The sequence below is a fragment of the Anomaloglossus baeobatrachus genome, chromosome 5 (assembly GCF_048569485.1).
Source record: "Anomaloglossus baeobatrachus isolate aAnoBae1 chromosome 5, aAnoBae1.hap1, whole genome shotgun sequence".
NCBI classification, from domain to species: Eukaryota; Metazoa; Chordata; class Amphibia; order Anura; family Aromobatidae; genus Anomaloglossus; species Anomaloglossus baeobatrachus.
In genome coordinates, this window is record NC_134357.1 from 528,917,308 (window position 1) to 528,940,028 (window position 22,721).

Consider the following 22,721-nt stretch of genomic DNA (forward strand, 5'->3'; position numbering starts at 1 on the left):
GATCTGATCTGCCAGATCTGCCAGCTCTGGTCTGGGAGCGTCAGTCAGGATACCACGCCGAAGGAGATTTGCCCAGGCGGAGACAGCCTTGGAAACCCAGGTGGTTGCAAAGGCTGGAGTGATGGCAGAGCCGGAGGCTTCAAAGGCCGACCTGGCTAAGGATTCTATGGTCCTGTCCGAGGGATCCTTCAGGGAGGCGCCATCAGACAGCGGCAAGGTGGTGCTGGACGAGAGTCGGGAGATCGGAGGATCCACTGAAGGGGCCACTGACCACTTCTGAAGAAGTTCCGGTGGGAAGGGATAAAGGACCTGAGCCCGCTTGCGCTTCTGGAAACGCTTGTCGGGATGTTCCCACTGTCTGGAAAAAATATCCTCAAACTCCCTGTGGTTGCCAAAGCTTCTTGGCAGCTTCTTGGCTCTTTTGAAAGGGACTGATTGACAGGTAGGCGCTGGATCAATATCCTGTACCTCTAGGGTCTGATTGACAGCAATGACCAGACTGTCCATCATACCGGTCAGCTTGGATATATGTTCAGAGTCCAGATCGGAGTCAGAAGCAGAGTCCTGCTCCGAATCTGGAGCTGCCGCAGAAGAGGCAGGAGACAGCGAGCGTGATGCTCTGGCGGCCATAGCAGGGCTAGAGGAGCTGGAGGATGACCCAGAGAGGGACCGCTTCCTAGACCTCCTGTGGGTTCTGCCTTGCCGGGCTGGAGGCGCTGCGGGCTCAGACTCGCTCTGGGTCGCCGGGGGGACTCCAGAGGAGGAGGCGGACAGACGGTCTATGGACGAGGCTAAGGATTGAGACATGTTAGGTTGTCCACGGACTGGGAGACAGCTGAGGCCCACCCAGGCATGGGGGCCGAGTCCTCGTTACGGGCGGTGGGGGGCTCCGTAGTAGTCATGTTAGGGGTGCTACAGGCTACGCAGATGGGGGAGGACTGCCCTGAGGGAAACTTCTTTAGGCAAGAAGTGCAGGCGAAGTGAAGCACTATGGCCTGTGGCTGAGAGCGGGTCGCTCTTGTGCTGGACATGGGACAGAAGAGAGGGAATGAGGCAAGGGAAGAGAGACAGGAGGATGCCAGGTGGATGAGGTACTGGGGAAGGAGCTGCCTCCCAGTGGCAGAGCTTACCCAGATTCTGGCGTCCTGTGTTTGAGCTGTGTCCTGTTCAGTTATGCATGCTGAGGGAGCAGAGGTGGGGGCTCCGAGGAGCTGCAGGGACGTGAGGCCAGTGGCTGCACGTGGAGCGTGTCTGCCGCACAGGAGATCGCAGGGCAGTGATTGCTGCTGAGAGCCCAGGCCGGAGCAGGAGCAGAAAAAGAGCGCGAAAAAACGGCGCGCAGGTTGCAGGTATCGGCCGGGAGAGAGAGAGAGGAGGCCCGTGGTTGGCTGGGAAAGGGCGCGCAGAGGCCTCCTGTGACTGGCTGCTGGAGCGGGCGGCCCTGCTAAAGTGAGGGCTCACGCGATAGGCTGGCCGGGAGGGGGCGTGGCCGGATGGGAGCTAGGCCGGAGGGAAGCCGGGGACTAAATTTTTGAGGTGAGGCCGCAGGGGGGGCCGAGGACGGCGCCGAGGACGGGGTCGGGGCTGTGTGGGGGAGCCGAGCGTACTGCCTGGAGGGGAGCTGACCCGGGGTAAGGAGCTAAGTTTGAAAGATAATCATTTAAAGAGACAGTTTTTTTTTTTTTTTAAAACGGAGCCCCCCATGACCCTGGACAAGGGATGGGTACCTGTCCCGGTGGCTGATAGTCCTCTTTGGCTTGATCTTGTCCTCCTTGGCTTGATCCTGGCCTCCTGGGAAGGACATAGGGAGACGGGAATCTTCCAATGATTTTTTGTCTCCCCTCCCTGATCAGGCCGGCTGTGGAGGGCGGGCGTGCAGGGGGAGGGGGGCAAGGACCATCCGCCTGTCCCTCTGTGCGGATGCCCCCCAAACAGTCTTGAGAGTGTTAGGGGGGTAGGGTCCTGCCAGACAGGCACGGAAGTCAACGGAAGTGGCGGACGGACCCCACTTCTGTGCGACCGGCCTCTAGGGGGGAGAGCAGGGTGAGCGATTACACCCTGTCGCCCGACGAGCTGTGTCTGAAACGAAAAAGGGGAAAAGATTAAAAATACAAACCTGAGGGTCTGGGAGCAGCCCCAAGTGTGTCCACCTCCTATGGACACTAAGCTTAAACTGAGGTACAATTGCCAGTTGGTGGGTGTATACTGCATAGGAGGAGTTTTCCTTGTTTTGCTTAGTGTCGCCTCCTAGTGGCAGCAGCATACAACCCATGGTCTCTGTGTCCCCCAATGAAGCGATAAAGAAATACTCGTTCTCATTGTATGTCTATTGTCTTATGAATTATTGATAAATCTTTTCATATAAAAAATGAAACTAGAAAAATGCAGATTAATGTTCAGAAAAGAAAGAAAGAAGAGGAAAGATACAAGCATAAAGAAGAGGAAATTAGAGAGAAGGGGGGAGAGAGGGGGGAAAGCAAGAAAAGAAAAGAAAAAAAGAAAAAAAAGGGGGGGGGAAGGAATGAGACTCCCCACCGTTTCTCAGTTCAAAAAGTTCGCCAAACTCTCCACAAACTCTGGGGACTCCATAAACATAATCCATGGTCCCCAAACTGTAGTAAATTTTTCTGTGCTCCCATTTAATTCTGCTGTCAGCTCCTCCATTCTCTGGAGGTTTGTCATCTCCTCCAACCAATCCAGCACCGTAGGGCATCTAGTCTGTTTCCAAAATCGTGGGATAACCATACGGGCAGCCGCCAGGCAAAATCGCAACAAGTCCCTTTTTTGTGTTTTAATAGCTCCTGGGAGCATAGAAAGAAGGGCAACCTGGGGGGACTTTTCTATTTCACCTCCGCTCATCTTTTTGTACAGGTAGAACACTGAGTCCCAAAAGGGTTGCAGCTTAGTACAGATCCACCATATGTGTAGCATTGTACTGTGTCTGTGCCACACCTCCAGCACACATCAGACACAGAGGGAAATATAGCATGTAATTTAGTCGGGTAATGGTACCACCTTGAGAGAATTTTATAACTTTTCTCTTGAGCGGCGCACGCCAAGGAAAGCTTGTGGGTCCACAGGTACGCTCTGCTCCAATCGTCCTCTGAAATATCCTCTCCCAGTTCCTCTCCCCACCTACAGACATAGTGAGGTTTATCCACCCTATTTCTCTGGTTCAGCATCTTATAAATGAGTGAGATGCCATGTCCAGGTGATGACCCCAGTAAAAATACTTTCTCAAAAGGAGTGGGGGGTGTCCTCATCTTTCTCTCCCTGTCCTGGTACGAGATGAAAGATTTCAACTGCATATATTCCATCCAGGAAATCTCTCTCCCTGTGGCCTGCATGGAAGTATAAGTTGGTAGGGTGTGTCCATGGAGTACGTGACCAAAACGAGTATTATCCACCCGGGTAAATCCCCCGAATCTATGGGGGTGGAGTCCCGGGGGGAACTTCTTATTACCGAATACAGGGGTAAGTGGGCCCTGCTCTTGAGAGAGATATCCCTTTTTTATCTCTCCATCCCACATTCCCATCGCTGTCCGCGTGAACTCCATTTCCTTTTCTATCTGAATCCTACTTTCTTTAACCATGGGAGTAAATGTAAGGGAGTTCCCAGCATATCCTGTTCGATCACCACCCATTGTTTCGAATTCCTATGAAAATGCCAGTCCAGTAATCTCGTTAGGATAGCTGCTTTGTAATATAACTGAAAATTTGGGAGCCCCGCCCTCCATCACTTTTGTGTCTGGTCAGAGTTTTAATTCCTGTTCGGGGTCTCCTGTTCCCCCAGACAAACCCAGACAAGGCTGTCCGGATCTTGGAGAAGTAACTTAGCGGTAGCTGTATGGGTATTGTCTGAAACAGGAACCTCGGTAACACATCCATCTTTATCGCGTTTATACGCCCAAACCACGTCAATCTCTTTTTGTCATATTTCTTTAAGTCCCTGACTGTTCTCTCTAATAAGGGGAAAAAATTGTGATGTGCAATTTTTGCTGGATCCCTAGGTACCATAACTCCCAGATATTTTAAAACTGACGGTTGCCACTTAAAAGGGAAGTTTTGTGATACTCTTGCAAGGTCTTCTGCCGATAAAGTCACGTTCATGGCCTCTGATTTGGAAAAATTGAAGTTGCTTAAGTTGCCAAACTCTTCGAACTCCTTGAGTAAGGATGGGAAGGATATGTGTGGTTGGGAAATTAACATGAAAAGGTCATCCGCGAATAGAGCCAGCTTACGGTTCTCCCCCCCACCTCTATCCCGTGGATGCTTGTGTTGTTTCTCAGAGCGACCGCAAGGTGCTCCACGACTATGACATATAACAGTGGACATCCCTGTCTCGTTCCATTGTGGACCGGAAAGGATGATGATCGAAACCCATTTGTCCTGACTTTTGCTGAGGGTCTCGTATACAGGGCCGCAATTCTACCCAAAAATTTCTGACCCAAACCCACCTGTCTCAAGGCTGCTATCATAAAGCTCCAACTGACCCGGTCAAAGGCCTTCTCTGCGTTCACTGAAAGTAAACACATGAGGAGAGACTGAGCCTTCGACCGAGCCATCAGGAGAAACAATTTGTTGGTGTTGTCCCGTGCCTCCCGGCCTTTTACGAATCCCACCTGGTCCGTATGTATTATCCCAGGCAGGGACGGGGCAAGTCTGTTGGCAAGTGCTTTAGAGAAAATTTCAAATTTAAATTAATCAGTGAGATGGGTCTCTAATTTGTAACCAGCAAGTGGTCCTTTCCTGGTTTGGGGATAACACATATGTGTGCTTCAAGAGACTGTGCTACCCACTGGGAGTTTTCAGATATGGAGTTAAATACTTTGGTCATGAACGGGGATAACTGAGTCTGAAAATTTTTATAGAACTTAGGGGTAAATCCGTCCGGACTTGGGCTTTTGCCTGAGGGAGAATCCCTGATAACAGATGCCACTTCTGTGTCTGTAAAGTCTGCTTCTAGGTTTTCAACCTCAGTATTGGGTATAGTCGGCAGGGCTGTTTTAAGTATGTAATCATTTATTTTAGTCTCCAAAGCTTCTTGTGGCATATCCCCAAATTTGCCCCTTATGTCGTAAAGGTCACTATAATATTTTTGAAACTGCTCCGCTATGGGGATTGGGTTCTGAGTCAAAAGGCCGTCCGATTTTTTGATCTTAGGGATGTGACTGGGGTCCCCCCTCGGATGTAATAACCTAGCTAGTGGTCTGCCACATTTGTCCGCATATTCATACATAAATCATTTTAGTCTATTACTGTATCACTCGTATTGTCGGTCCAGAACGGATTTAAGTTCCTCTCTGTTTTTAACTAGCTCTGTCAGTATCACCGGGGATAATGTCTGCTCATGGATCTTCTCTAGGTCTGAAATATTTTGAAATAGAGACAGAATGGTTTGGGCTCTCTCCCTCTTAATCCTAGCCCCATGTTTGATCAGAATCCCTCTCAACACACACTTGAGTGTCTCCCATTGAACAGGTAGGGTAGTAGTGTCTCCTGAGTGTATCTCCAAGAATTCATCTATTGTGTTCTGCAGGTCTTTCAAGCATCCCTGGTCCCTCAGCAGACTATCATTCAGCCACCGAGACCACGGCCTCCCAGGCCGTCCGGGATAGTGAGGCTCAGAAATATGGGGGCATGATCTGACCAAGAGATACTGCCTATAGAGGCCTGTATCTGCCATGTCAGGACCTTCTGACTTATAAGGAATAGGTCTATGCGGCTGTACGAGGAGTGAGCCGGGGAAAAATATGTGTAGTCACGGTCTACTGGGTGTAGTGTTCTCCATGCATCCACTAATCTGAGTTCCTGTATACAACGTTTAACCTTTGTTAGTTTCCTTATTGAGAGAAAGTTATGTCCCGATGTTGTGTCTACCTTAGGGTCCAAAGTTAAGTTTAAATCACCGCCCACGATCACGGTCCCTTCTGCGAATTCATCCAGTGATGACAGGAGAGAGGAGCAGGTCGTCGCCGGATCTCTAGTCGGTAGATACCAATTGACAATGCAAAAAATGGATGAGTTAACATTAATTTTTTGAAGAATATAAATCTTCCCTCTGTGTCCACCCGTGTATCCATAAGTACCTGTGTGCACCAGGGACTTATGGATGCCTATGGACACACTCCCTTGGATTTTGACTCTGGGTTGGAACTGTGGACCCAGTTAGTGTAATATCTGTCTCTAAAGATGGGGAGGTGGCCCGTTTTAAAATGTGTTTCTTGGATCAATAGTATATGGACTCTTTTTTTGTGCATGTCAAAAAATATCTGGGAGCGTTTTTGCGGGACATTAAGTCCCCTCACATTTAGTGAACCTCAATTAATCTGCGTCATTCCAATGCGGAGGAACAGTGGGGACTCTAGGGATAGGTTCAGGGATTAGGGAGAGAGAGAGAGATGTGCAGGCAAGTAGGATAGGAAGAGCAGGGAAAGAGAAGAGGAAATAAATGAGAAGAGGTAAGAAGGTCGAGAATACAAAAGAAACTACCAACAAAGCAGTAGAAACCACAGGCAAGGAGGTCAGAGTGCCTCCCGCCTGCAAGGTCACAACAAGACCCTAACGTCGGGTCTAAAAAGACTAAAAGTAACTGTATAGGTATAAGAGAATACCAAACTGTCTAACCTAGGGATGGTGAGACTACGCCACTCCTTTATGGCGTGTTATCCCAATCAGGGAGGGAACTTTCTACAAAGGAGCCCCCTGCCCCGGACTAATAATAAGCAATTATTCAACTTAGCTTGTCAGCCAGAACCCTATATAATGTGGGGACACAGAGTCTAGAGAGAATATTGTGTTATACACCGTCAAGGGGTGCCTCCCCCCGCCCCCCCTTCCAGGAAGGTGGGAGGGAACCCCCCTCCCTCATAATCAGAAAGACTTAATCCCCCCTGGCAAAAAAATTGGCAAAACTGGGAGGTACATTCTATTGAGAAACAACCCAATGAATTTCTGTTTATAAACCAATAACTCCTCAAACATCAGACTGGTCTTCCTCTTCTTTCTCTTTGAGGGCCACACATCCGATCACCATCTGGGGCAGCACCCCCTCCCCCCATTGGAAACACCGGCCATTCCTCTATAGGCACCAACGGAATGTCCAGGGCTGCAGCAAACGTTGGCATATCAGTCGGGTTCCTAAGAACATGCATTCTTCCCGCGTGTCGGACCTGCAGGCGGAAGGGAAATCCCCAGCTGTATTGAAACTCATACAAACGGAGCATGTCCAGGAGAGGTTTCAGTGTTCTCCTCCTTTGTAAAGTGAAACGGGATAAGTCTTGCAGAATCTGGACTTGGCTCCTCTCGTATGATGGTGAAACTCCACTGCGCAGCTAAAACAGGATGGCCTCTTTAAGGACATAACGGTGGACCCTGCAAATCACATCTCGAGGTCTGTCATTCTGTGTAGGTCTAGGGCCAAGCGCTCTATGCACTCTGTCTAGCTCCAGGGGTTGGCTTGATGGTTCACCCAGGATCTCATTAAACATCACTTGGAGGGCTCTCTGGAGATCCTAAGGTTCAACAGACTCTGGTAAACCCCGGACCCTTAAATTGTTTCTCCGGCCTCTGTTTTCAGCATCGTCCATTGCTTCCACCATATATTGTATTTGGCTGGAGTGTTGATCCAAAATGGCCCCTTGTGCCTGAGTGGTGTCTTCTATATTCTGTATTTTAGCTGCCTGTATTTGGTTCTGAGTGTCCACTCTTTCCACCTCCCCCCTCAGGGCCGACAGCTCTGTGCGGTATGCCTGTTCCAGCCTTGCTATATATGTCTCCATATCTTCTCTGGTGGGCATAGAAGAGATATGTGCCTGGATTTCATTAAGTTCTGTTAGCACTCCTGGTTCATGTGATCTTATTGTACTTGTGGCAGGCTCTAACTCTGCTTGCATTTCCATATCATACACACTTTGACTCAGGCTGTGTCTCACTGAAGATAGGGGATTACCACTAGCAGGACCCTGTTCCCCATTTGCAGCATTAATAGCCTCTGCTTGAGATTTGTTATTGTCCTCCTTCTGTGACAGGGTTAAGGGCACCTCTCCCCCCTCTTGAGGCCTCCCCACTGCAGGTCTGCAATCAGCAATGGTGGAGGTTGTACCCATGCTCCCTGCTCCAGGGCTCCCGTGTACCTGAGACCTTGCACGCTGGCTGTCTGGGGTTATCAGCTGCCTCTCCTCCGCTGCCCGGGTGGTTTCCTCCCTCTGTCTCTGCTGCTGCTGGGGCTTCCCCTGCCTCTCCATCTTGGTAGTTGTCTGCGGTGCTGTCCTCTGCTTCGGCCTGGTAAGGAAGCCTCTGATTCCCTTCTCCTCTGTCCGTGCCGCCCCGCTGCTGGGCCCCTGGGATCTCTCCCTTCTTCTCCGCTGCATATCCTTTTCTTCCAGGCTCTTGGGCTGGTTTAATCGTCAGTAGTGTAGTCCGGTGGCAGGAGCTGAGACACATCCTCACTCCTCCATAGCCAGGACACGCCCCACAATTTTCAAACTTTTAATTATTTTTGCCCTTTAACCAGAGAGTTATGTCAAACAATATAGTTCATAAACATATAATCACTGTATTTTTCGGATTATAAGGCGCACTTTTCCTCTCAAAACTTTGGGAAGAAAATGAGGGGTGCATCTTAAAATTCGAATGTAGCTTACCGAGGGGTTGTGCAGAGGGGTCAAAGGAGGCAGGGGTAATACTATGTTGTGTGCTGCCGGCGCAGCTCTTCTGTGCATTGGGCGGCGCCGTTCTGCTCTGTGTGGGGCCACTCTGCTCGGCACTCGCCTGCTCCGTTCTGCTCGGCGCTCGCCTGCTCCGTTCTGCTCGGCGCTCGCCTGCACCGTTCTGCTCGGTGCTCGCCTGCACCGTTCTGCTCGGCGCTCTCCTGCTCCGTTCTGCTCGGCGCTCGCCTGCTCTGTTCTGCTCACCTGCTCCATTCTGCTCGGCGCTCGCCTGCTCCGTTCTGCTTGGCGGGCGGCTGTCCGTTCTGCTCGGCGGGCGGCTGATCTGTGCTGTGTGCGGTCATTCTGAAGATGTCGTCCATCAGGGGTTCAAATAATTGCGCCTACGGTTAGTGCGTGCGCAGATAGAGCTCTCAGCTCAAGCTCTCATCGGCGCACGCACCGACTCTGACCGCAATTATTTGAAGTGTTCACCGCCGACTGCCAATATCTTTAGAATGGCTGGTGACTCACCGCCCCCTGCACACAGCAGCCGCGTCACCGGCCCCGCACAGAGCAGAGCGGCGTCACCGACCCCGCACAGACCAGAGCACCGTCACCGGCCCCACACAGAGCAGAGCGGTGTCACCGGCCCCACACAGAGCAGAGCGGTGTCACCGGCGCCGCACAGAGCAGAGCGGTGTCACCGGCCCCGCACAGAGCAGCACCCGCAGTGAGTATCTGCGCCCCCCTCTATACTACTCGCGCAGTACTCCAGTACTGCCCCTGCCTCCTGTGACCCCCGCTCCGCTGTTGCCCCCTCCCTGGTAAGACACCACCAGATTATAAAACATACCCCATATTTTTTTTTTTTTGCTGTTTTTCTCCCTCAAAATTTGGGGTGCGTCTTATAATTCGGTGCGTTTTATAAAACGGAAAATACGGTAATACATTTACTTAATAAATAAATAACATTTCCCACATGTCTACTTTACACCAGCACAATTATTGAAACATAATTTTTTTTCGTTAGGAAGTTAGAAGGGGTCAAAGTTCATCTGCAATTTCTCAATTTTTCAACAAAATTTACAAAACTATTTTTTTAGAGACCACATCACATTTAAAGTGACGTTGTGAGGCCTAGGCGACAGAAAATACCCAAAAGTGACACCATTATAAATACTGCACCCCTCACACTGCTTAAAACCACATCCAAGAAGTGTATTAACCCTTTAGGTGCTTCACAGGACCCAAAACAAAGTGAAATAGAATAAATAAACAAATTATAATTTTTACCTAAAAATGTTCTAGCCCCAATTTATTCACATTTAGAAGAAATAACATACAATATGGACCCCAAAATTTGTTGCACAGTTTTTTCTGCGCGCGCCGATACCCCACATGTAGTCAGAAACCTCAGTTTGGACAAAAGGGAGGATGCGGAACAGAAGGAGCAATATTTGAATTTTGGAAAGCTGAATTAGATTGCGGGCACCATGTCGCATTTGCAGGCCCCCTAAGGTACCTATACAGCAGAAACCCTCCCACAAGTGACCCCATTTTTGAAAGTAGACCCCCTCAAGGATTTTACTCGGAGTATAGGGAGCATTTTGAACCTACAGGTACTTCACAAAAATGTTGCTGTAAACACTTTTAGGCTATGTGCCCATGATCTGGCGACACTGCGTCTAGGACCGTACACCGTTTTTTAAAATTATTTATTTACATTTTTTTTTAAAAAGGCCCATGAGTATTTTGATATTCACCTTGTTAGTTTCAGTGTTTCTGATGTCTGTTAAGCGTTGTGGAATTAATGGCACTATATAAGTGAATAAATATTATTAATAATATTGATTAAAAAACCTGCGTGGGGGAGCCTCTATTTTTGATAACCAGTCAAGATAAATCACAAAGGTGGGGGCTGCTATCCGTAGCTGTCTACTTTACCTGCGCTGGTTATCACAAATAGGCGGGGGACCGCACGCCAAAGGGGTGTAATACTCTGACAACATTGTTCCCAGAAGCGAGTTGTGTTTCAGAGAAGCATCTGGGCATATTCCCCATGCGGTTCTTATTCTAGTTCAGCACTTTCCCATCCATTTCAGCATTTTTACAGCCCCATCAGACATCCTGAGAGGGTCTGACAAAAATTATTCGAGTTTCCCATTGACTTGCACTAGATTTGTTATTCATGACGAATAATACTAAATATTCGAGACGAATAATCTGAACCTGAATATTTCACTATTCGCCCATCACTATTTGTGACATTCCAGAGTATATGATCTGAGAATAAAACAGTTACACCTTAAATATCATTATAGGTTTCCTTTTATCTCCAGTAATTGTATTATTACATAGGATTGTTTATTATTTTAATTTGCCTATTCTACTTGCCATTCAGGTCACTACAATGTCGGCTCCTCTGTGTGGAAATTTTCTATATTGAGAATTTTCATGTCTGAGCCATCAAGGATGGATAGGGACAGGGACAAGATGGCGGAGAGGATATTACACCTCACCCTAGAGATCCTCTTCCGGCTTACTGGAGAGGTGAGAGATTCTGATGACCTCACATTACATCATTCTTATCTATGGTATAACAGATGGACAGAACTGGAGAGGTGAGGACTCTGGAAATGTCTGTAGTGAGATTTATTACTGTGTCTCTCCATAACCAGGATTACACAGTAGTGAAGAAGACCTCTAGTGAGCGCTGTCAGGACCCTGTGTCTGAGGGATGGGGAAGACTCCTGAGCCCAATCACGGGACCTCCACCTCATCCCCTGATACATGAGGACATCAATGACCAGAAGATCCTAGAACTGGCCTACAAGATGATTGAGCTGCTGACTGGAGAGGTGACACTGCTGGGAATGCTGGGACATTATACAGTAATGCTATGAAGGGATCAGGGGATGACGGTATCATTGTATGTGTCAGGTTCCTATAAGGTGTCAGGATGTCGCTGTCTATTTCTCCATGGAGGAGTGGGAGTATTTAGAAGGACACAAAGATCTGTACAAGGACATCATGATGGAGGATCCCCAGCCCCTCACATCACCAGGTAATAGACAGGACTAAATACACACTGCCTATAATGTAAGGAATGAATTCAGTCCCTGTATGTGCTTCTTCCAGTTCTATCCAGAAAGAGCACAACACCAGAGAGATGTCCCCGTCCTCTTCTTCCACAGGACTGTAACCAAGAATATCCCAAGGTTCCTCAGGATCATCAGGTAGATGGAGAGAAGGTGTCATGAAATCTCCCTATGATGTGTAGACGGCTGTGAAGGTCTTGTGTTAAGCCTTATTTATCCCCCAGTATTATATGTTTTATGCTTGTGTAATGAGAGTGGTGGAGATGGCAGGATTAGAGCTGATCATAGATGTGACTTCTCCATCTGTCTGTGAGTGTGTACATGTGTATGAATTTGTGTATACACACAGATGCATATGGTAAATGGCTTTGACTGACAGACATTTCTCTCGATTCACCCATAATCAGGAACATTTGTCTGTATTAAAGAGGCGATAGTAGACTTCTGTGTCTTCTTATCTTTCAGAGAACAAAATGATTGTTGTGTTCCCCAAGTCACTTTTCTCAGTACAAGTCTTTGGGACTCAGAATTCCCATAGACTTGTATTGAGAATGTAGTGCCCCTGAAGCCGTCAGGAGCTACAAGGAACTGCATCCTGTCAAAGATGAAAGGCCTACCCCCAGGGACCCAGAAGACCAGTGCCGGTAAAACTAAAACATTCATTATAATCCCTGTTCACCAACCCAAAAATTGGTGATTGGCTAGGGTTGGACCCAATAGGTGGAACCGATACAGTCCACTAGACGACAACCAGGGAGGCTGGGTCAGACAGTCAGTAAGTGGAAGGAGACAGACGTACGGTAACAGTGCTGACGGAAAACAGTGACCTGTCAAGCGGAGGCGTGTGGTTGCTGAAGGAGTACAGTGGAGTACTCTCGGAAGCATAGCACCGACGGGGTTCAGAGCCCTAAGTCAGGAAAATGCTCCAGGCAGACCTGATAAAATCTGCATGGTGAGGGGACCATCCAGGACTTCACCGACCGTAAAGTCTGGGGCACCAGCAGTAACGGGAGAACCAGGGACCGTAACAGAGCACCGACCCTCCAGGGTTCAAACTGTCCGCCATACGGTCTAAAGGCCACTTTACACACAGAGATAAATCTTTGACAGATCTGTGGTTGCAGTGAAATCATGGACATAGTGTTCCATTTGTACACAGCCACAAACCTGGCACTGTTTGTCCACAATTTTACTGCAACCACAGATCTGCCACAAATTTATCTCTGTGTGTAAAGTGGCCTTAAGACTGAAAGATGACCAGGAGGGGACCCACAGACGCTCCAAGCCAGGGGGACCTACCAACCAGCGACAGGTGCAGGGGAAAGAAGTTACCAGGTCACCCCATCGGCACTGGAACTAAGGGGACCAGTGGTGAGCACCAGCCTCCATCGGGTTGCAAGCAACAGCTCAGTGGGTAAAGAACCAGTTACACTGCAATCCCTTGTGTGGCCTACCTTCTTTCCGTGCCCAAACCATCATCTGTCCCCTGGGGCCTGGCTCTACTTGCGGAGGACCGCAACATCCATTAACATCAGCCCCAGTGGTGAGAGTCTGTGCAGTGGTGGCTCCATCTCTATAGCTGCAACCCGCAAGTGGTGTCACGACAAAAACTTTATTGTAAATACCCTCTTTTTAAAAGCGACCCACAGGGTCACGGAACTGGGCACCGGCCATTACACCCATGACACTTCCCCAGTGAAAACCAGGCCCGGGACCGAGTACCCCATAGCCCTGGGGTGCGACAAGAATATTTAAGAAAGTGACCTCCGATTCATACCACAACTACTGTGAGATTTAGCAAATCACAACTGCAGTCATTGCAGGACTGAAAATGGCTATCGGTGAGTATGTAAGGCTATGTGTGCACTGAGGTTTTCATGAACAGTAACATTTACAACAAGCTCTGCATGGTTAGAACATCACTAACCAGGGCCGGCTCCAGGTTTTTGTGGGCCACGGGCGGAAGAGTCTAAGTGGGCCCCATCCACACGCAGACATGCAAATACACAAATATGTACACATACAGGCACATATTTGAAGACAAACTTATAAACAGACAAATATATACAACGTCATCTACAGTGACATACATAGATACACATCATACATGCATGCATACAGACACATTCTCACTTGTCTCCATCCAGCTCCTCCTGGGCATGTGGCTGTGCTGCATGATGGCCGTCACTAACAGACATGGCCGCGCACAGTGCACACTGACACTGCTGTATATACATCACAGGTGGGGCTGGGGGCTACAGTATATACATCACAGGAGGGGCAGGGGCATAGACATTACTAGAGGGCATAGATGTTACTGGAGTAGCAAACAGCTCTGGGGGTATACACATTACTGGGGTGGGTTGCATAGTGCTCTGGGGGGCTGCACATACGGCTATGGGGTCCGCACAGATGGCTATGGGGGGACCACACGCATAGCTCTGATCCATATATACACACTCACACAGCTGTGCTACACACACACACCCTGTTAGCACTATTGCACACATCTCTGCTGTATATATACATACAGACACAAACACACACACAGCTTTGCTGCATATATACATATAGCTCTGCTGCACACATACACATCTCTGCTGTCCAAAGATTATATATACACACAGCTTTGCTGCACACATCTCTGCTGCGCTGCCCAAACAGCACATATTCACAAAGCTCTGCTGCACACACAGCTCTGCTGCCCAGAGTAAATACACACTCTGCTGCCCAAAGATTATATATACACACAGCTCTACTGCACGCACATCTCTGCTGCCCAAAGAGTATATATACACACAGCTCTACTGTACACGTCTCTACTGCACACATACACAAATCTCTGCTGCACACAAACACACATAGATCTGCTGCACACAGAAACACACACACAGCTCTGTTGCACACAGACACTCAGCTTTACTGCAGACAGACACACACAGCTTTTCTGCACACACAGCTCTGCTGCACACAGACACGCACTCGGCTCTTCTGCACACCCACACGCACTCGGCTCTGCTGCACACAGACACGCACTCGGCTCTGCTACACGCAGACACGCACTCGGCTCTGCTGCACACAGACACGCACTCGGCTCTGCTGCACACAGACACGCACTCGGCTCTGCTGCACACAGACACGCACTCGGCTCTGCTGCACACAGACACGCACTCGGCTCTGCTGCACACAGGCACGCACTCGGCTCTGCTGCACACAGACACGCTCTTGGCTCTGCTGCACACAGACACGCTCTCGGCTCTGCTGCACACAGACACACACACTGTGTTGTAGTTATCTCCTTTTAATGCAGGGGTTTGTCGCTTATGATGGAGCAGCTGAGAAATGTGCACACGCAGCTCTTGGGGAACCCACACACGGCTCTGGGGGGCCCAAACTCACAGCTCTGGGGGCCAGCACATACGGCTCTGAGGGGGGCCAGGACATACATCTCCGGGAGGGGCAGGACATACATCTCGGGGGGGGGAGCCCATACAGCTCACTGGGGCCCACACAGCTCGCTGGGGCCCATAAATCAGGGGGCAGGGAGGGCACATACAGATCGGGTGGGGAGGAGGAGTGTAGAACATACCGCTTAAATCACGGTGGAGAGGGGGCCCACACAGCGCTAGAGGGCAGTGCTGTGCTGGGGGTCGCTGGCTGGCACTTCCCTTCCTCTCTTCATCTGTGGGACTGAAGCAGGACGCCGCGCGGTAGCTCTGCCCACAGATGAATTTCAAACCAGGAGGACACAGCGGATGCTGTGGACTGTGCGCCTTAAAGGTCGGCAGCCACAGCTTCCTGCTGAGGACTGTGGTCCCTGGAACTCGGCCCGGGGGCAGCAGCACTGACGAAGGCGAATGTGCCCCCGGCTGTACAGGGCCCCGGCATTTCCCCCGGGTGTGTCGGGTTCTGACGCCGGCTCTGTCAGTAACCATGCAGAGCTCCTCAGGGAAGACCACTTCTCATGTGGTCTTCCCTGGATTGGTCTGTCCGGCATCAAGCTGAGGTATTTTCTCCCCTTCCATTTGGAACTGAACCATGACCCTTAAGGCCGCTTTACACGCTACGACATCGCTAAAGCGATGTCGTTGGGGTCACGGAATTTGTGACGCACATCCGGCCGCGTTAGCAATGTGGTTGCGTGTGACACCTATGAGCGATTTTGAATCGTCGCAAAAACGTTCAAAATCGCTAATCAGTGACATGCCCCCCTATTCCCAATTATCGTTGCTGCTGCAGGTACGATGTTGTTCGCGTTCCTGCGGCAGCACACATTGCTATGTGTAACACCGCAGGAACGAGGAACCTCACCCTACCTGCAGCTGCCGGCAATGAGGAAGGAGGAGGTGGGCGGGATGTTACGTCCCACTCATCTCCGCTCCTCCGCTTCTATTGGGCGGCCGTTTAGTGACGTCCCTTAGAAAGGAGGCGGTTCGCCGGTCACAGCGACGTCGCTAGGCAGGTAAGTAGTGTGACGGGTCCGCGCGATTTTGTGCGCCACGGGCAGCGATTTGCCCGTGACGCACAAACGATGGGGGCGGGTACGCACGCTAGCGATCTCTCTAGCGAGATCGCAGCGTGTAAAGCGGCCTTTAATAATAAGTGAGTAGTTAAAATCTTCCATAATCACTACTATACTGGCCCGCACCATCTGATTATGAGCCAACCTTCCAACTTCTCAGTGAAGTTGGGGGGGTCTATAAATTGCACCAAAAATTACCTTTTCAGCATTTAATTCACTAAGTTAATTCCAACCACAATTGCATCTGTCACACTTTATTTCATATGACTCCTAACATAGACATACTTCTCTTTCTCCTTTTCTATTTGACCGGTCTTTCCAAAAGATCGTAAACCCCTGAAAAGTTAAGGCCGCTTTACACGCAACGACATCGCTAACGAAATGTCGCTGGGGTCACAGAATTCGTGACGCACATCCGGCCTCGTTAGCGACGTCGTTGCGTGTGATACATACGAGCGACTGCTAACGATCCAAAATATTCACCACATTATTGATCGTTGATACGTGGTTCATTTTCAAAATGTCGTTGATCTTCTGGGATGCAGGTTGTTCATCGTTCCTGAGGCAGCACACATCGCTACGTGTGACACCCTGGAAACGACGAACAACAGCGTACCTGCGTCCTCCGGTAACGAGGTGGGAGTGACCTTCATCTGGCTGCTCTCCGCCCCTCCACTTCTATTGGTTGCCTGCTGTGTGACGTCGCTGTGACGCCGCACGAACCACGCCCTTCGAAAAGAGGTTGTTCGCCGGCAACAGCGACGTCGTTAGGCAGGTAAGTACGTGTGACGCGCATTACCGATTTTGTCCGTCACGGGTAGAAATTTGCCCGTGACGCACAAACGACGGGGCGGGTGCGATCGCTAGCGATGTCGCAGAGTGTAAAGCACCCTTTACAGTCTGATAATGTAAAAAACATGTCTCAGCCACATCAACTACATCAATGTGCTCCTCCAGGACCAATACCACAAGCACTCGCATTTTGCTTCTGTTCGTGAATATATATTTTAGGTTTCATTCCAGTTCCCCACATTTACTTTCAAAAACTGACATTTTTGTGGACACATTTATCTTCCCTCTTTGTTAGTAAAACATTGCTTTCCTCATTTGTTGATATAATGCTCCCTCGGGAGCCCAATTCTCCACTTTCCAGTAAAATCTGACCCCTCTTTAACCTACCTACCACTTTACTTTCTGTTTTGTCCTTCCCCTTTTCCGTAGCTGTAGAATTTATATTGTATCCCAAAGAAAAGCCAGCCTGGTGATATAGGAACTCAAGTCCTTCTTCTCTGGGTGAATACTTAAGTTATGTATTTATTGTATCTTCCTAAGTTTCCGTTGTCTTTCTTGTGATGCGCTTGGCACAGACAATTTTCAAAAGAAGACTACATGTTAGGTTCAGCATCAGCTTGCAGCCTAGTTCTTTAAAATTATTCTTAAAGAAGTTAGCCAGTACCCTAACTAATTTCATTCACCATTTGTGCTATTATGTGCCACTAAATGCATCCATACTCTTATTATAGTAATATAAACCTTTAATCATGCAGATAGCATCAGTGTCTGCAGCTCTGATGTGTACATCAATAACCCTTACCCCAGGCTTAATGTGCTCTAGAACTACAAGTTCCATCACACATTACAGTAGCCTGTGTGCCAGCACTTAGCTCACCCCTGCCATTCTCCGTCCTGCGCTGTGAAAGATATTGGGTGATACCAAGTGTCACAGCAGCCCAGGGTAGGTACCAGCACATCTGGCAATTGCAAGATGGGTCAGTACAGCCCTGTCACTGTGTTTTTGTTATGCAAATGTTGTCGCTTTTCAACTGTCCATGTTGGTGATTGGATTACCTAAAGCCTTTGCGTTTGAAATGCAGATCGCAGCACTTCACTAGCAAAGGTGTCAACCCCCTTCTGTTATTGCTGAATGAAACTGTCAGCTCAGCTTGCGTGAGCAGACTAATTATGACTTCAGGGCACATGCTCATGTAGCTGTTATTCACTCCAGAATGTCTACATCCACCATCAGGAGCCCAGTGACTACTTCCTTTCTTTGGATCTCTGTACTGAAAAAGGAAGTATCAAAGGAGGAAAATGAATCTGCATAGCAATCTAGTACTATGTGATCCCTGCTGAGATGCACTCATAGAAGTCATACATCTAATACAAGTATATTACAAAAGGTATTGTTTTGAAGAGCTATGATATATGACAAGTAGGAGAAAAACTAGTGGTAAACCCCTTTAAGGAAGGATCCTTCACCTACCACTTATTCTGTCCTTGGTTCCCACTTGGACCAGAAAAGATGGATCAACACCATTTGTCTGAAGTAATTCATGAACCCATTCAACCACATACCGAAACCCGGCTCCAGAGACACCGTAAACCAACTGGTTTAGGCAACCTTGGCAACAAATTATTCATTCTACCTGTTTGTAGAATCCCCTATAAATACTGTCTTACCCTTCCTCCATTACCCTTACTCTGGCTATTAGGCTATGTGTCCACGTTGCTTTTTACCTGCTTTTTTGCTGCTTTTTCAACTGCAGCGTTTAATGCCGAAATGGATGTGTTCTGCTTTTCAAGCAAAGTCTATGGGAATTTGGGTTTCTTGTGCCCACTATGCAGTTCAAACTGCAGCCTTTTTGTTGCAGAACTTTGGACAAAAACTCAGCTTTGCAGTGCAAAACCCAAATGGCAAAAACAATTGACATGTCAATTGTTTTTGCCATTTGCGTTTTGAACTGCAAAGCAGAGTTTTTGCCCAAATTTCTGCCAGAAAAAGGCTGCAGTTTGAACTGCATAGTGGGCACAAGAAACCCAAATTCCCATAGACTTTGCTTGAAAAGCAGAACACATCCATTTCGGCATTAAACGCTGCAGTTGAAAAAGCAGCAAAAGAGCAGGTAAAAAGCAGGTAAAAAGCAACGTGGACACATAGCCTTACATGGGCTGATCTATGATCTACTGGCTGTTAGGGAAAGCAGTATTCACTAGGGTTGCCAGTTCTGAGATTGACCTGCTTGCATCATTCCCAATGTGGCAATTTTGTTAGGAAGTAGAGAAACGGGAGCGACCTTTCTTTTCTTTGATCCTTTTCTACTCCCTTTTACTACATAACCCAACTTTGTGCCTACTGATCCAGATCTCTACCACCCTTATCCTTCCCAAAAATTGCTTGCTAAGTGAGCGCATGCTCCTCGCAAGATTGTCAATTGCGCTCAGTGTTGCATTTTGCTCTTTTAGATGTCTAATAACAGCTTCCAGATGACCAACATGCTCATCTCTGCAATAGAAATATTCACCCTGGAACTTCTGCTCCTGTACAGTTAAAAAAACCTTTAAATCCTGTTATCCATTATCTAAGCAAACAAAGAGTATAGTATAGTGTATAGTATAAAATATTAGAAAAATTAAATACAAGTTTTCAACTGCTTTTGTAAACTCCTGTTTTTTAACTCCACTTGTTTGCAAGCCACTTATTGAGCAAGTCTCAAAATTGAGCAAATTCTGGGGGCCCAAAAGTTCTATTTCTGAAGTGTAATTTTTACCAGCGGAAGCAATAGGATAAGAGGCTAAAGCAAGTAAAGGTCATTGGCATGGTCTTTCACTAAAGATGCCTGGACTTAGGGGAATTATATAATTTATTTCAAATAAGGAAATGACAGCCAATCATAGTGTGAAACGACTTTACAATTGGTTGTTGTAGGTGGAAGAGAGAAGTTTCCATTTTACATATCTGCCTAGGGCATCACAATACCTTATCCCGACCGTGAGAGTATTAATTGTATTTTATTACCATTTTGTGACAATAGTTATTGATCACAGCATATAAGGAGTTAAAAATCCAGCATTTGAGCCCCTGCTATTAGCATCATGTAATAGTACACAAAGGTATGTAATATGCCTCAGTATTGGTTTCTATTGGTTCCTCTTTTTCCCATACAGATTCCTACAATATCGGAACCGCTCAGTAGATATTTCCTATATAAGAGTATTCATCTGATGGAGTCATCAAGGATGGATAGGGACAGGGACAAGATGGTGGAGAAGATATTACACCTCACCCTAGAGATCCTCTTCCGGCTTACTGGAGAGGTGAGAGATTCTGATGACGTCACATTACATCATTCTTATCTATGGGAATAACAGATGGACAGAACTGGAGAGGTGAGGACTCTGGAAATGTCTGTAGTGAGATTTATTACTGTGTCTCTCCATAACCAGGATTACACAGTAGTGAAGAAGACCTCTAGTGAGCGCTGTCAGGACCCTGTGTCTGAGGGATGGGGAAGACCCCTGAGCCCAATCATGAGGCCTGCACCTCACCCCCTGATACATGAGGACATCAATGACCAGAAGATCCTAGAACTCACCTACAAGATGATTGAACTGCTGACTGGAGAGGTGACACTGCTGGGAATGCTGGGACATTATACAGTAACGCTATGAAGGGATTGGGGGATGACTGTATCATTGTATGTGTCAGGTTCCTATAAGGTGTCAGGATGTCACTGTCTATTTCTCCATGGAAGAGTGGGAGTATTTAGAAGGACACAAAGATATGTACAAGGACGTCATGATGGCGGTTCCCCAGCCCCTCATATCACCAGGTAATAAACAGGACTAAATACACACAGCCTATAATTATCTGTATATAAAGAATGAATTCAGTCCCTGTATGTGTTTCCTCCAGTTCTATCCAGTAAGAGGACAACACCAGAGAGATGTCCCCGTCCTCTTCTTCCACAGGTCTGTAAACAAGAAAATACCAGTGTTTCTCAGGATAGATTTGACTTCTTCATCTGTTTGTGACTTTTACAATATTTTTTCAGGGTAAAGATCTGACCCAGATTAATACTACAGAGACATATGTGAGGGGTGATGAGCAGAGTAAAGAAGAGATTTCTGCAGATAATCAACAAAGTGAGTTGTAACCACACAATGCAGAAATATCACAGCTTCTTCTCAGTCGCTGGCTGTTGCTGCTTAACACTAGAACTACCACATGTTTCATAATACCTATAACTACCATTAGTGGTCATTTTGACCCCAATTCAAAAGTACTGATTCTGGAGTAAAAATAACTTTTTTGCTGCCAACAAATTAAAGAACATTTATTTTAACTTAGTAGGAACAGTGTTAAGATGAAGTACAGCAGTTTAAACGCATTTTCCTTTTACATGGTCATAGCATGTGGTGTCCAACAGGAAATATCATGAGGAAAATATTCTTCATCTGACTCTGAGTCTATTTGTTCCTGATTTTCTTCTTCTGACTCATTTTCAGATAAATTCTGAAGATATTTCAAAATGTCATCACTTGTCAGACCCCTCTGCTTACTCATGCTTCAAATATACGTTGCAAAAAGGGACTAGTAAGATCGCAGAAGTAATAGAATGACACTGTACAAACATGCAGAGTTGTAGCTTTAGGCTCTGTGCGCACTGGGAAGTGGAATTTTCTTGAGAAAATTCCGCATGCCCTCAAAGATTACCGCACCCGCGGTAAAAAACCGCGGGAAACCGCACCCGAAAACCGCATGCGGTTTGCCGCGGTTTGCTGCGGTTTTACCGCGGTATTATTTGCGGTATTGCCGCGGTTTTGCCGCGTGCGGGTTGGGATGTGCTTTATTGCATTCAATGCAATAAAGCACATTGAAGAAAAAAAGAAATAAAAAAAAAAAAAAAAGTCATTTAATTCTGAGAGTAGATAGACAGAAGAATAGATAGAGGGATAGATAGATAGACAGAGGGATAGATAGATAGAGAGATAGAGGACAGATCGCTGCATTTCCCACGGTCGGCAGTGAGTTCACATTACCGGCCGTGGGAAATGACCGGTAATTACCTCTGCTGCATTCAGCCTGTGTCTGTGACAGTCGCGGCTGGATGTCAGCAGTGCAGGACGCAGGAGCCGGAGCTGTGGATGTCGGAGCTGTGGATTACGCCGGAGCTTTGGTGCGGGAGGGGTTAATAAAATGGTGAACGAGGCTTGTTTGTTTTATTTAAAATAAAGGATTTTTCTGTGTGTGTGTTTTTTTTCACTTTACTTACGGGTTGATCATGTCAGCTGTCACATAGACGCTGCCATGATCAAGCCTGGGGTTAATGGCGGTGGTCCCCCACCATCATTAACCCCTTGTATTACCTTGCCACCACTGCTACACGGTGGCAAGAAGAGCCGAGGACACGCCGGTATTGTCGCATATTGCATGCGACAGTGCCGGGGCAGCTGCGGCTGATATTCTCGGCTGCCGGAGGGGGAGTGAGGCGGGGGACATTATTCCTGCCCCTCTCCCTCCCCAGCCTGAGGATACCGGGCCGCCGCTATGTGCTTACCTCGGCTGGAAGGTAAATATGCAGCGGAGCCCACGTTCTTTTTTTCCTATATTTCCGTTTTCTTTCTATGTGTCTGTGTCTATGTGATCTATGTGTCTGTGATGTGTGTGTG

At 47.8% G+C, this 22,721-nt stretch overlaps 2 protein-coding genes across 2 annotated transcripts in view; both read left to right on the plus strand.

Annotated features, from left to right (window-relative positions):
• Window positions 1-22,721, plus strand: part of LOC142312157 (uncharacterized) — a 228,838-nt gene that overhangs the window by 196,196 nt on the left and 9,921 nt on the right. The gene's annotated exons all lie outside the window — the stretch shown is intronic.
• LOC142310552 (uncharacterized) lies at window positions 11,288-20,453 on the plus strand. The gene is made up of 4 exons (XM_075348072.1): window positions 11,288-11,509; window positions 11,592-11,715; window positions 11,790-11,887; window positions 20,217-20,453. Exons 1-4 carry the CDS (start codon window positions 11,288-11,290, stop codon window positions 20,415-20,417), a joined length of 645 nt encoding a protein of 214 aa, XP_075204187.1. The 3' UTR covers window positions 20,418-20,453.

What these genes read in the sequence shown, in the direction of transcription:
- LOC142310552 (XM_075348072.1), top strand. Translation starts at nt 11,288, where the DNA reads ATGTCTGTAGTGAGATTTATTACTGTGTCTCTCCATAACCAGGATTAC. An exon ending in CCAGCCCCTCACATCACCAG is followed by an intron (nt 11,716 to 11,789) that starts GTAATAGACAGG and finishes TGCTTCTTCCAG; the next exon opens with TTCTATCCAGAAAGAGCACA. An exon ending in AGGTTCCTCAGGATCATCAG is followed by an intron (nt 11,888 to 20,216) that starts GTAGATGGAGAG and finishes TTTCCCATACAG; the next exon opens with ATTCCTACAATATCGGAACC.